The sequence below is a fragment of the Loxodonta africana genome, chromosome 25 (genome assembly GCF_030014295.1).
Source record: "Loxodonta africana isolate mLoxAfr1 chromosome 25, mLoxAfr1.hap2, whole genome shotgun sequence".
In the NCBI taxonomy this organism is placed as follows: Eukaryota; Metazoa; Chordata; class Mammalia; order Proboscidea; family Elephantidae; genus Loxodonta; species Loxodonta africana.
The window spans coordinates 36916544-36932461 of NC_087366.1; the positions used below are offsets into that span (position 1 = coordinate 36916544).

The 15918-nt window shown below is 38.8% G+C and overlaps 1 protein-coding gene across 2 annotated transcripts in view; it reads right to left on the reverse strand.

The window, feature by feature from the left end:
* B3GALNT2 (beta-1,3-N-acetylgalactosaminyltransferase 2) overlaps nt 1-15918 on the reverse strand; it is a 48205-nt gene that overhangs the window by 3908 nt on the left and 28379 nt on the right. For both annotated transcript variants that reach the window (XM_003410903.4, XM_064276694.1), the window contains exons 6-8: nt 10062-10172; nt 7531-7609; nt 3073-3256 (exon numbers count right to left, since the gene is read on the reverse strand). In XM_003410903.4, the coding sequence (XP_003410951.1) occupies nt 3073-3256; nt 7531-7609; nt 10062-10172 (374 nt within the window). The remainder of the gene's footprint in view (nt 1-3072; nt 3257-7530; nt 7610-10061; nt 10173-15918) is intronic.

Sequence of the window (15918 nt, forward strand, 5' to 3'; positions counted from 1 at the left end):
GAGCAGCACCAATGCAATGACACCACCGACACCTTCGTTCAAAACTATACCTGTACCACCTGTATGCGGTTTCCGTTTCTTAGTCCTCAAACGCTGAGAACATTTCTTCTAATAGATGATTGCTGCTGTCAACTACAGTCCTCACTTGCTAACTGCTAAGTACGTAACAGAGAGAAAGTACCAAGCTGACTTTGAAGGGCGGGGAGTAAAAAGAACACAGTGAGGAAGAAATCTGGCTGAAGTGGGGCAATGACCAAATGTGCTTCACGTCAGGCTGCCCAATCTATGAAACATTTAAACTTTGCCCCATTTTTTTTTTTTTTAGTAACATTTTACTGTGTTTTCGGTGAAAAGTTTACACAGCAGTTTAGGTTCCTATTCAACAATTTCTACACAGATTGTTCAGCGACATTTGTCACATTCTTCACAATGCATGAACATTCTCATATTTCCATTCTGGATGTTTGTTTTCATTTATCTAGTTCCCCTGCCCCCTTGGCTCCATTTGTTCTTAATAGTAAAGGCCCAGGATAATGGGACAGGTGTGATCCATGGCCTCTCACCCAGGAACACTGCTGACCAAGAATTGGGTTCTCTGCTACTATGTATGTGACCTTCAAGGTATTTTATGGCTTAAAAAAACTGAGTTATAACACTAAAACATATTTCCCCCGGGAGTAATTTCCAACAATTAAACTACTATAAATGACCTTTTGGAAGGCACAAGAGGGGTGACTTCATTTACCTAGAAATAAAAAAGAAATATTTAAGGGCAGCCAGAAGCAAAATCGACTCATTTCCACTGACAACTCCTGTACATCTTTGTTTTAAAAAAAAAACAAAAAAAAAAAACTTGTTACGGAACCAACCAGACGACAGAAATCTGAATAAAAGAAATCTGGAGAAAGTTTCATTAGGTCAAAGAACAGTTAACAATGATGGGTCCACACAAAATAGCATAAGGCTGTTTCTAAAGTTTATTTCTCATTAACTTATGTAAGGCATATATAATATTTACTTGCTAATTAAAAATAAAAAGGAGCCCTGGAGCAAAGTGTAACTGCTCAGCAGGTAACCAAAAGGTTGGTGGTTTGAAACCACTCAGTGGCTCCATGGGAGAAAAGACCTGGCGATCTGCTCCCATAAAGATTACAGCCTAGAAAATCCAAGAAAACAACCAATGTGGCAGTTCTACTCTGTCACATAGGGCTGCCATGAGTCAGAATTGACTCAATGGCACCCAACAATAACGATAATTAGAAATAAACTGTTGTGATACAGGACATTCAGGTAACTGACAAATCAATTAAAATGAATAATGAAACTTTACAGTGTGGAGTGCAGAAGGGTGCAGTACAGGTAGGTAGGACCCAGAAAGAGACTTGATAGGTTACTGCCCTAATTCAGGTGGAGAAGATGTGGGCTCCAAATAGATAACAGCAGCAGAAACTGTGGGGAGAGGCAAAGATTCCAGAGATACGTAAGGAGTTAGAAGAGAGAAAAAGCTAAAGGCAATTATCTGAACTAAAGTGAACTTCTACAGTTATGAATTATGTCCCTATAATCCATTACCGTCAAGTCAATTTTGACTCACAGCGACCCTACAGGACAGAGTAGAGCTCCCCACAGAGTTTCCAAGGAGTGGCTGGTGGATCTGAACTGCAGTCCTCTTGGTTAACAGCCGAGCTCTTAGCCACTGTGCCACCAGGGCCCCTATATCCCTATAGAAAGTCCTAATACGCCGCAGTTTTTGATTTCCCATTTCCAATCCCACTCCTCTCCTCTTTACACCCTTGCCTTGTCCTCATCTATACCGGGAATCCCCATTAGTGGCCTCGAGCTAAAAGAAGGTTCTTTTTCTTATTACAGTTGTTCAAACTTGGTATTCTAGCAACACCCAAATTGCCAATCCTCATTTACATCCATCCACAGGACCCCTCCAAAATCATATTAACTTGCTCCAACTATAAAACATCACCCTCCATACACTAATTACAATGTCTACCCCTCAGGACCCAGAACCATGTCCTTAAAGTACTTGATAAATCCCCATTCTACCCAGGGAAACAGAGGAAAAGACAAGACAGACGCTGAAGCTTACTGATAAGGTTTTAAGAAAGAAAAGACAAAGATGTGAACAGTCTTTGTAAGTTGAGCCTAAACAAAGATATAGTTAGAAGGCTTTCATTGTGCACTTATAGATAGTATCGGGGGACTTAACAGCAAATTATGGGATTCTATAAAAACAACAGTATCAACAATAACAGCTATTAAATACAGCTTAAAATTTAATTCATATTGATATATTAACTTAAATAACAGTAATACATAATAATAGCTATTATTATAAAGGTAAGAATTACAATAAAATGCAAGAAACACTGGAGGGTCTGGGAAGATATAAATATGATAGACTCTAAGGGTGGGTGAATTTCAGTGTGCCATCTTATGCAAGATTTTTGGAATCAGGGCAAGTAGTTTTAAATGTGAGTCTCTGGGTGGCCTAAAGGTTGGCAATTTAAACTCATCCAGATATGCTTTGGAAGACAGGCCTGGTAACCTGCTTCCAAAAGGTCAGAGCCTTGACAGCCCTGTGGAGCTGTTCTGCTCTGCACACAGGGGTTGCCACGAGTCAGAACTGACTCCGAGGCAACTGAGGACAACAAACAGTTGTAAGTGGGAGGAGCAGAGAATGGACAGAGAAGGTGGATGCTGGCTGAACGGGATTCGGAGAAGCCGCCTGGGTGTGAGTACCTTGAAGTAGAGGATTTAGGTAGGTGGGTACGAGTACAGCTGAAAATGGACCACCATTTTCAAACTCACTGATTTTCATCTAAGGCTGACTTGAGACAACCATGGCAAGTAGGAATGACTCAAAGTGAATCCATTTTTGCCTTGTTTTTGGTAGATTAATATCCTTCATATTCTGGACTCGCTACTTTAAATAAGAAAAGGTGTTTAGGTGTTTAAAGGACTTAGTTTTAAACATCAGTGTTTTGAAGTTGATATGTTGTTTCTACATCAAAAGAACAATAAGATAAGTTCTAGCTACCCAACATTTTTACAACTTACCATCTATAGAAGTTCAATAATTTTGCAGGAACATTTCGGTAAGTGTCGACGACATCCACAAAAACAATATCGTTATAGATGCTGCTTTCCTCCTTCAGTAAGGCATCTTCCTCATGGAGATTAGTTATATGATCAGTAAGTCTTTGAGGACGAGAATGAAGGCTTTTTAGGAGAGCATCACCTTCTAAAAGGAAAAATTGAGAAGCTGCAGAAAATGCTGTTGCAAACTTAAGATCCAGAACTTCTAATATGATCCACACTAAAACTCTTTTTCCAAAGTAACCTTACAGAAATACAGCTGTTAGGAACTTTGAGGTAGAGAAATGGGAACTCCCACACATTGCTCGTAGATGCATTTGGGGAGCAATGTGCCAGCATCTAGCTAGGCTGAAGTGTGTATCTTATGACTCAGTAAGTCTACTTTTAGATATATCCCTAGAGAAGTTATTTCACGTGCTTACAAGAATATTCTCTGCAGCACCGTGGGGCCCAAGAACCTGTATTTTTAACCATCGCTTCAGGTGACTGATGGAGGTGGACCACAGGCTACCATTTGAGAAATATAGGCCTAAATGACCTCTGGGTCCCTTTCAATTCTCACGTTCTACTGTAACGCCTTTTTACTTTAATTTAAAGATAAATATATACAGTTTAACACTTGAAGCAAAGATCAAGTATCGTAAAAGTAAAATAACAGGCAAATAGTTGGCAGTAAGATAAGAATTGAAATTAAATACAGGCCCTTTAGACTAATGAGTTACACATTTCCTTTTGTACTGCATACATCTAAAAATCTGACTATAAATTAATACCTGTGATGATCTAAGTGCTATTTAAAAGAATCATGACTTGCAGCCTCTTAAACTCTGGTAGATATCACAATCCATCTAGGGAGCTTGCTAAAATACACACATACAAGCTCAAACTCTAAATAAAAACAAAACAAAAACCAAACCTGTTGCCATCAATCAATTCTGACTCATAACAACCCTATAGGGCAGAGTAGAACTGCCCCATAGGGTTTCCAATGAGTGGCTCGTGGATTCAAACTGCCAATCTCTTGGTTAGCAGCCAAACACTTAACCACTGTGCCACCAGGGCTCCCAACCCTAAATGAAAAAAAACCCTAAATATTCCCCCTTAAATCAGGAATAAGGTAAGGATATCTGTTCTTGCCACTTCTATTCAACACTGTACTGGAGGTTCTAGCAAAAGCAATTAGACGAGAAGAAAAGAGAAGGCATTCAGATTGGAAAAGAAAAGGTAAATCCTTATTCACAGTAGAAAACCCTAAGATATCCACACACACACAAAAACATTACAGCTAATAAACAAGTTCAGCAACATTGCAGCCTACAAAATCAACATACAAAAAATCAACTCTATCTCTACACATTAGCAATGAACAATCTAAAAATGAAATTAAACAATTCCATTTACAAAAGCATCAAAAAATTAATATTTAACCAGCGCTTCACTAAAGGTGACATTCAGGTAGCTAACAGATACATGAGGAAATGCTCACGATCATTAGCCATTAGAGAAATGCAAATCAAAACTACAATGACATTCCACCTTGCTCCAACAAGGCTGGCATTAACCCAAAAAACACAAAATAATAAATGTTGGCAGGGTTGTGGAGAGACTGGAACACTTATACACTGCTGGTGAGAATGTAAAATGGTACAACCACTTTGGAAATCTAGAAATAGAACTACCATTCGATCCACCAATCCCACTTCTTGGAATATATCCTAGAGAAATAAGAGCCTTTACACAAACAGATTTATGCACACCCATGTTCACTGCAGCACTGTTTATAATAGCAAAAAGATGGAAGCAACCAAGGTGCCCATCAATGGATGAATGGATAAATTATGGTATATTCACACAATGGAATATTACATATTGATGAAGAACAATGATGAATCCATGAAACATTTCATAACATGGAGGAGCTGGAAGGCATTATGCTGAGTGAAATTAATCAGTTGCAAAAGGACAAATATTGTATGAGACCACTATTTAAACTATTGAGAAATAGTTTAAACAGATAAGAAAATATTCTTTGATGGTTATGAGAGGGGGGAGGGAGGGAGAAGGGTATTCACTAATTAGGTAGTAGACAAGAAGTATTTTAGGTGAAGGGAAAGACAACACAATATAGGAGACGTAAGCACAACTGGACTTAACCCAAAGCAAAGAAGCTTCCTGAATAAACTGCTTCAAAGGCCAGCGTAGCAGGGGTGGGGGTTTGGGGACCATGGTTTCAGGAGACATCTAGGTCAACTGCCATAATAAAATCTATTAAGAAAACATTTGTATCCCACTTTGGAGAGTGGTGTTTGGGGTCTTAAATGCTAGTAAGCAGCCATCTAAGATGCATCAATTGGTCTCAACCCACCTGGAGCAAAGGAGAATGAAGAACACCAAAGACACAAGGCAATTATGAGCCCAAGAGACCGAAAGGGCCACATAAATCAGAGATTACATCAGCCTGAGACCAGAAGTAGTAGATGGTACCCGGCTACAACTGATGACTGCCCTGACAGGGAATACAACAGAGATCCCCTGAGGGAGCAGGAGAGCAGTGGATAAAAAAAAAGTGGATACAGACCCAAATTCTCATTAAAAGACCAGACTTAATGGTTCTACTGAGACTAGAAGGAACCTGGTGGTCATGGCCCCCAGACCTTCTGTTAGCCCAAGACAGGAACCATTCCCAAAGCTAACTCTTCAGACAGGGATCGGACTTGACTATATATGGGACAGAAAATGATACTGGTGAAGAATGAGCTTCTTGGATCAAGTAGACACATGAGACTATGATGGCATCTCCTGTCTGGAGGGGAGATGAGAGGGCAGAGGGGGTCAGAAGCTGGCTGAATGGACATGAAAACAGTGGAGGGAAGGAGTGTGCTGTCTCATTAGGGGGAGAGCAATTAGGAGTATATAGCAAGGTGTATATAAATTTTTGTATGAGAGACTGACTTGATTTGTAAACTTTTACTTAAAGCACAATAAAAAATTAAAAAAAAAAAATGGACCAAAGACATATATGTAAGTGCTAAAAATTATAACATCCTTAAAAGTAAACAGAGATGTAAATCTTTGTGACCTAGGAATAGACGATGATTTCTTAGGTATGACACCAAAAGCACAAGCAACCAAAGAAGAAAAAAAAAATAGACTAAATCGGACCGCACCAAAATTAAAACTTTTGTGGGTTAAAAGACACCATGAATAAAGTGAAAAGATAATCCATAGCATGAGAGAAAATATTTGCAAATCACATCTCATAAAGGTCTAGTATCCAGCATAGATAAAGAACTCTTATAATCAACAATAAAAGATAAACAACCCAATTGAAATTGGGCAAAAGATTTGAAGGAAACCCTGGTGGCATAGTGTTTAATAGCTATGGCTGCTAACCAAAAGGTCTGCAGTTTGAATCCACCAGGAGCTCCTTGGAAACCCTTATGGGGCAGTTCTACTCTGTCCAATAGTCGCTATGAGTCGGAATCGCCTTGATGCCAACAGGTTTGTTTTTTTTTTTGCTTTTAAAGGATTTGAACAGATACTTCTCCAGAATGGCGAATAAGCACATAAAAAGATGCTCAACATCTTTAGCCATCAGGGAAATGCAAATCCAAATCACAATGAGATACCACTTCCACTAGGATGGCTAGAATAAAAAAGACAAAAATAGGTAGTGTTGGTGAGGGTATTGAGGAACTGAAACCCTCGTGCACTGCTGGTGAAAATGGGTATGGCTGCTTTGGCCAACTGTCTGGTAGCTCCTCAAATGGTCGAACAGTTGCCATATGATCCAGCATTCCACTCCTATTTATCCAAGAGAAATGAAAACATACGTTCACACAAAAACTTGTTCACAAATGTTCATAGCAGCATAATTCATAATAGCTAAAAGGTGGAAGCATCCCAAATATCATTCAACGGATAAATAAAATGTGGTATAGCTGTGTGATGGAATAGTATGTAGCCATAAAAAATGAAGTAGTGATTCATGCTATAACATAGATAAACCTTAAAAACACTATGCTGAGTGAAAGAAGCCAGCCATAAAGACCACATATTGTATGACTCCATTTATATGCAATGTCCAGAATGGGCAAATCTACAGAGAAAGAAGGTAGATTAGTGGTTGCCAGGGGGTGGGGAGATGGGAGAAAAGGACATGACTGCCAAAGGGTACCGTGCTTCTTTGTGGGGTAATGGAAATGTTCTGGAATTGGATAGTGGTGATGGTTGTAGAACTCTGTGAATGTGCTAACAACCACTGAATTGTACATTTTAAAAGGGAGAATTGTATGGTATGTGAATTATATCTCAATAAAGCCACTATTAAAAAAAAATACATCTTTTATGTCAAAGTGTAAAGTTAGATTACGTACATGAGCTTCTATAGGCTTCTCAACTTCAAACCAACAGACTTACCCTGAACAGTATAAATAAAACCTCCTGCAACTCCCTCCACACCTTCCATGAATTCATGAGGCAATGCGCCCTCCCCAGCCTGAAAGAATGAGAATAGAAGTACTCGGTATGTTTCTTTACTAAAAATATATTTATTATATTTTTAAAACGATGTGGCAAAAGTCATGTCTCCCAGCACACAGATCCATCTAAGATGCTGGTATACTAGAAGTATATAGTATGGGAATGGTATACAGTATTTTCATATTCTTTGTTATTTAATCATGATACTAAACATTAGGCATACTCACCAGTCTACACCATGGTCAGAATTCCAACTTATGCAGAATCAGGCTCTTGTACTTGCTACCATAATGGCACAAAAACCAATCTCATTTTACAACCCAATCCTACCACTTTAAAATAAAATTAGTACCATCTTTGTTTCTTTGCAGAATGAAAATTCCCATTAGTTCAAATATCTCTAGGCACATTTTAAAGTTAGGTTACCACGCAGAGAAGACCCCCTGTAAATGAACAGTCTGCTCAAACAGTTCAGACAGCAACCTACCGATTATTGATGTTTTTGAAGTGCCCAGAGATGATGATGCCAAAGGCCAACAACAGCCCTTTCTACCTCTAAGGTTAGAGGATCTTTTATTATTAGAGATTTACCTCTCTTCACCTCACAAGTTACCCAATGCTCTTAGTCAAAATGAAATGCTTTATTTCTGTGTGTTGCCCATCAATATGGTACATCTACCAAAGCTATTCTCCAGCTGCTGCAAAATGGATCAGACTGTCAGAGGTTTGGCTCAGCGCCTTTATAGTATTTCTTCTACACACTCATGTTATCAAGAGGGCTACTGCTTGGCTCTTCCTCTTTCAGCAGGGTTGTACAGTACAAAGCATTGTTTTAAAGCAAGTAGAAAGACTGTTCCAAGGCAATCATCATTTACTTTAAAACATGGTTTGTAGCTGAATGCTGAGGGAATTACTAAAGGTGGACGCTACAGAGTTCAGTTGTGTGACCAATAAAAGACTGTATACTCTTACTTTTTTTCATTGTATACATTATTTTTTGGCTTGTTTAGAACTTGATACTTTTTGTTTATTAACTTCTCTCTAAAAGTCTACAGTTTGGCTTTTAATTTAGATCTTTTAGACTTTCAATCATCATCGCTTCAGCTCTACGCATATATAATGAAAACCTTCATTTGAACACGGGGTTTCTTAGAATAGGCTACAAAGTTACGTGATTTTTTTTTAAAGATTAGCTGAGTATCTAAGCTATTTTTGGCCCTTTGCAACTATATTTACCCCCAAAGCACATCATTTGTCTTTACACTTGAACCTAGTCCTCAGCTCAGAAGTAATCTTAGTTCCTTCTATGTAACCAACTCAATACTTCATAACTCCGGCACATTTGGGATTATTAAATTTCAAAAAAAGAAATGTGGAAACATAATAAAGGGAAAAGAAACAAAAAACCATAATTAAATTCCATAAAATTTTCTACTTTAAATAAAGAACTTTTCACAATAAAGAATGAAATACTAAATTCTTAACATGGCCTATAAGGCGAAATTTGAAATGACATGAGAATCCGTGTGTCTGTTTAATAGCTTGCTTTCTTACTAGCACCGTAAGCTCCATTCGGGGCTGCTACTTGGCCTATTTTGCCTCCCACTGTGTATAGGGTCACTGTGAGTCGGAATCAACTTGACGGCACTGAATTTGGTTTTTTGGTGTCCGGTTTATAATAGCTGTGCAGTAAATGTTTTTAGAATGGAGTGACAATATATTGAATGATATTAACTTCAAACTCAGGAATTAATTCATGTGAATAAGTGTTACTATTTATGGAAAATCTACTAAGCGTCCGCATTTAAACGCCAAGTGCTTTCCCAATCATCAGACCAGAGCATTAAGGAGAACAGAAAATTGTGTCTATAACACCATCACACACAACACTCGTTTTATTTAAAGTTCATCATTTTAAGTCCACCTAGATCTTGTTTATTACTCTACATTTACTGGTGAAATTTACCTATCAAACTGCTTTAAATTTGAGGCAGATATGAATAAATGGAAAATATGAGCCAGAAACCCCAGTGCTGCTTTTAGCAATATAAATGACAGCAGGTAGTCAATCGTATTTTCCAATGTTGTTTTTGATAGTGTTGTAACTGACATTTTACTATCAAGGTGAGACAGTGAATATTCAATAAGTGTTCTTAAAGAATGGTAACAAAAATTACTGAGAAATAAAACTGCCTAACTTTACAACTGTACCGATCTTAAGGGAAGACTGTATATTCACTAACACTGGAATTACAAAATCATATAAAACATTTGAGTTTTTAAGTCTTTACCATGGTGACTCAACAGTATCTTCCACTACATTTGTTCCAAAACGTACACAATCCATATTGCCTGTGCTGGTGTAAAAGTATATGTAGCTACACTTTTATGTATTAAAAATATAAAAAATGTTAAACAAAAATGGCATCTCCCAACCATTAAAAAAAAAAAAAAAAAAGATGACTTACAGCAATAATTCTGAGAACTCCCCCTCCATCATTGACCGTCACTTTGTGAAGATTTCTTGACGCAAGGCCTTGGTGATCTTGGCTCTCCCACACAACTGTGCCTTCAAAGCTCTTGTGGAAAGATAAACACTGAGTTGATTCCTTCACTGTCATTTAAATTAACTTTTTAGGTAAAATTTTAGGGAGAAACGTATTTTTTTTCTCAGACACAGTTAAAATTTTTATCCCACAACTCTAACACAAGCTTGTTAATCTTTTGGTGGATCTTTTTGGATCATTAGGGAAAAAAACACCAATTACAAAAGAGTATACATAGAATTTTACATGCTGCTGCTTGTCCCCTCCTGTCCTCGTATCACAAGTACTTCCCCCGCTGCATCTGTTACAACCCTCCTTTTCAATGCACGTATAACATCCCATCGAGTGTATGCGTCCTGGTTTACTCAAACATTTCCCTGCTGGCAGGCATTTGGTTGCTACAAATGTCTACTACAATAATGTGAGGCATGTTTTGGGGCAAATGATCACTTTTCTCCAACACTTTGTTTTTTTATGTAAAATAAATTTCCAGAAGTGAAATTACTGGGACAAGAAATAGATATTTTTTTGTGTGTGGATTTTGATACACATTGTCAAACTGCAATTTATGGGAATGCCAATTGTATTGTACTTTCCCTAGTATGGAATATTAGTAAAATAAAAGAAGTTGAGGCTAATTCAGCAGATTAAAAAAATGTTTCTCATTTAATTTTGCTTCTTTGATTCCTAGTGTGTTTATGCATTTCTGGAAATTGCCTTGTCGCCCTTCTCTGCCATGTAGCCACTGAGTTTTATATTTTTCTTATTAATCTGTAAGATAATTTTATAAACTGATTATCTTAATCCTCTACATATTTTACATGCTGAACTGTTTTTTCAGAATTGCTTGCCATTTAATACAGTAAAACCTGCAAAAGCCAGAGCCTACGCAAAGCAGAAACCTGTTGTGGAAGAAAAACTCAAACATTTCCCACTAAAACGAGTGATAGAAAAGTGGCAAGATTGCATCCCCTCAAAGGCTGAAAACTTGCAAGACCTGGAAAAACAAGACAGTCCTGTCGAGTTCCAGCTCTCACAAGTTTCACTGTATTATGTTATTTTATCTTGCAATTCCAAAGTCCATAAATTTTACCTTGTCAAATCGAACAAGCCTTTCCTTTGCGATTACTATTAAACTCTGAGCTTAGAAAGCTACACTTGCTAAGAAAGTTACAAACCCCAGCTTTGCTACACATTTAAATTTGAATTTCTCCTAACTTCTGCTTGGTTTCTGTTTGTAAGGTGTGTGCATGGCAGGCCCCGAGTACCACTCCATTTCAGTTCCACTGTCATCTCCTCAGGGAGGCCTTCTCCAGAGACTGAGCCAACAGAAGGCAGCCAAGTCCCAGTTTCTCTCCATCAGTCAACCTGCTTTATTTTCTTCATGGCACTCACCACTCTGATATTTTTGTTTATTTTTCTATCGTTTAACTGCTCCCGCTAGAATGCTAGTACCCTGAGTGCTGGGATCTTGTCTGTCTTATTGCGCACTATATCCCCAGCTGCTGGGAAGGCATGAAACATAACGTACTCAAAAATGCTTACTGAATAAACAGGCTGAACTCAAAATCAATGAGAATTAATTTTGGTACAGAGCATGAGATGAAAAGTATAGCCCTAGTATCCTAAAAAAAAAAAAAAATTCATGTATTAAAATTAAGAGGTAAAGTAATTTACAGCGATGTCTCATTTATCTAGCATTATAAAGTAACTGTACGAAATTGAATTTGTCCAATAATCTAGCTTAGTGGTTTGCAAACTTTTTAAAGCAATAAAACCTTTCTTCTTTATCAAAACAGATTAAAAACACTGTAAGAGTCAAGATTCCTCAGGCAGCTTAACCGTCACTTTATATTCAACTCTGTATCTTTATCGTCATTACTTGTGAAACTCCTCACGTACTTTGTAGAGCCCTAGGGTTCCTTTGAGCAGACCTGGCAGACACCCCAAAGCTGTGCTTTACGCCAGCAGGCGTCATTATGAACAGTGACAGCACAGGGCCCTGAAAGGGCCTTAGCCAGCTGCCCTGGCATTAGCTGGCTCCACTGAGAAGGACGGTTTTCCCACTGCCTCCTCTCCTTCCTGGCAGCTGACACTCCTCAGACTTCAACTTCTTTCCAAAGAGTCTTGTAAAAACTTAGATAACAAAGCTTAAGTCTAGAAACTTAATTTTTTTTTTTATCTGATATCAAGTTGGTGTAAGACCTAAGGAAGTTCCAGCTCTTCCCCCAAATGAAGCCATGTGCTTCACCTTTTTAGTCTCATTTCCTGGTCCCCTGCTGCTGTATCAGGAGCTGAGGCTGGAGGCAGTTTCACTGCAACTTCAGTCCTCTCCTCAAACAGACGGTGCTCAGGCTCCACAGCACTGGAGTCCATGTCGCAGGGCCTGTTTTCACGCACTTAGTTACGTACCTTACCCAGAACTACTTTTGGTGCCAGGGTGTTCCTAAAGACTAACAGTCTACGGTGCCTTTCCTTTGCTTAATGGAGGCCGAGTTGGAGCTGCTACACAAATTTATAAAATCAATAAACATTAGAAGACAAGTTATGTGGTATGGTACTTTGCAGTTTTACTAAATAAACCATATTATACAACAAGTAAGTGCACGTGTGAATGGACCTCACAGTTTCATTCTGTATGTTATAAAGGCCATGCATGTCATACACATAAATACATTAGATTCACAGCTGCAACTGTAACACACTTAGCAACCCCGATACACAATCTAAGAAGTAAAAACCTAATCTAGTTAGGTAGTTTTCCAACAAATTCTTCTGGATAATGATAAAGAGATAGTCTATATTTACATTAAAACAGTCTTTCTTTAAAAAAGGTGTATCGCAATTCATATACAGTAAAACCTGCGAACCCCGGAACCTGGATAAGGTAGAAACTCGCCAGAGAAGAGAAACTCAAATACTTTCCAGAGTGACAGAAAACTGGTAAGACTGCAATCACAAACGACAAATACTGTATGAGACCACTATTATAAAGACTCATGAAAAGGTTTACACAGAATGAAACAATCTTTGGTGGTTACTAGGGAGGGGTCTTAAAAGTTTGTAAGCAGCATCTCAGACACTCCACTAGTTCCACCCGATCTGAAACAAGGGAGAATGAAGAAAACGAAAGACACAAGGGAAAGATTAGTCCACAGGACTAATGGACCACCACCAACCACAACCTCCACCAGACTGAGCCCAGCACAACTAGGTGGTGCCTGGCTATCACCACTGACTGCTCTGACAGGGATCACAATAGAGGGTCCCGGACAGAGTTGGAGAAAAATGTAGCATAAAATTCTAACTCACAAAAAAGACCAGACTTACTGGCCTGACAGAGACTGGGGAAACCCTGAGAGTAATAGCCCCGAACACCCTTTTAACTCAGTACTCAAATCACTTCTGAGGTTCACCCTTAGCCAAAGATTAGACAGGCCCATAAAATAAAACAAGACTAAAGGGGCACACCAGCCCAGGGGCAAGGACGAGAAGGCAGGAGGGGACAGGAAAGCTGGTAATGGGGAACCCAAGGTCAAGAAAGGGAGAGTGTTGACATGCTGTGGGGTTGGCAACCAATGTCACAAAAGAATAGTGTATTGTTTAATGAGAAGCTAATTTGCTCTGTAAACTTTTAGCTAAAGCACAATAAAAAAAAAAAAGTGGTAAGGCTAAAAACCCCAGTGCACCCTGCCAAATGTGGAAAACTTGGGAGACCTGGAAAAACAAGACAGTCCCGTTGAGTTTCGGCTCTCAGACGTGTTCACTGTGCTTGATAAGGAATTTGCATCTAGAATATACGACAAACTCTTACAGCTAAATAATAAAGACAAATAGTGCAATCGAAACATGCACAAAGGATTTGAATAGACATTTTTCCAAAGAAGATATACAAATGGCAAATATGCACATGAAAAGATGCTCAGCATCATTAGCCATGAGAGGCATGCAGATACAAACCACAAAAAGATAGTCACCACTTCTCACTCACTAGGACGGCAATGCTAAAAAAAATCCAGATAACAAGCACTGGATGTGGAAAACTGGAACCTTCATACACTGTTGGTAAGAATCTGGAAGGTGCCACCGCTTCAGAAGACAGTGTGGCGGCTCCTCAAATGGTTAAGCACAGAGTTACCGTATGACCCAGCATTCCACTTATTTCCTCGAGAGAGATGAAAGCATATGGCCACATAAAAATTTGTCCGTGAATGTTCCCAGCAGCATTATGCAGAAGAGCCAAAACAACACGCAGAACAAGCCAAATGCCCGTCTAATAGCGGATAGACAAAAAATGGTATGTTCATATAATGGAATATTATTTGACAATAAAAAAGAAAGAAGTACTGATATATGCCACAACATGGAAATACCTTGAAAATACTACACTACGTCAAAGAAGCCAGTCATGAAGGACCACATCTTCTATGATTCCATTTATATGAAATGGCCAAAAAAAAAAAAACCTCACCCCTGTTGCCATTGAGTCGATTCCGACTCATAGCGACCCTATAGGACAGGGTAGAACTGGCCCACAGGGTTTCCTATAAGTGCCTGGTGGATTCGAACTGCCAACCTTTTGGTTAGCAGCCATAGCTCTTAATCACTACACCACCAGGGTTTCCAGAACAGGCAAATCCATAGAGACAGAATGCACATGAGTGGCTGCCGGAGGCTAGAGGGGCTGGGGGAATGGAGAATAAATGCTAACGGGTATGCTGCACAACTCTGTAAGTATTCTAAAAGCTACTAAACTGTACACTGTAAAAGGGTGAATTGTATGGCATGTGAATTACATCTCAATAAATTGGTAAAAAGTTTAACTTTTCCTTAAGGTTTTCCAAGAATCAGTTTATTCCCTGAAACATACTTTATTCACATGTGAACATTAGGAATTGCTATTTTAAAACTTGCTTAAATTATTTAAAAAATAAAAGCGAACAAGCAACACCTGCTAAATATAATTAAAGGAAAGCATACTGTTTGAGAAAGAACGTGGGTTCTGGAGCTGGAGCCCTAGGATCAGGTTACCTGGTAGCAATGTGACCTTGGAGGTCAGAGTTATCATTTCCTAATCTTTAAAAAGAGAAAATGAGGGTTGTTTTGAGGATTAGTGATAATGTATGTAAATACAGCCTCTGTGCTCAGCAAAACAGAAGCTTTATTACCACTAGAAGGAACACAGAAAGTGAACTGACCCCTTTTTAAAAACATTTGAGGGCTACTGTTTATCAGGCTATGGGCTTTGTGTTCAAGGATTTAAAAAAATGAAATGGCCCATATCGTCAAATAATGAAAACATGCTATGACAGGTTCAATAATGAAGGAAAGTAATTCTGTTTGGGGAGATCCGACAGAATTTCAAATGACCATAAGAATTAAGCTAAGTCTTGTTGAAAGAGTGCAAGTCAGAAAAGTGTGAGGCAGATAAAATAACACATCAAGAAGCACAGATGTGGAAAAACACAGCATATTCAGGAAAAAAAATGTTAAAGTAGTTGAATATTGCTGACGTACAAGGTCAAGGAAAGGAGAGGTAAAAGGGGGGCTGGAAGTGAGCAGGTCAAATCATGAAAGGCTGTGTAGGCTGTAATACAGTCTGTCCTTTATCTTGAAGGCTGTGCAGAAGTAATGAAGGTTGCAAGCAAAAGAGTGACAGTCATATGTGCAGTTTTCGAAAGGTCACTCCAGGAGTAGAATGGCAGCAGTGTGGAGAAGGCTGACGGGGGGAGTGGTAATCCGGCTATTACAAAAGCGTAGGCGAGGAAAAGTTAAGCAC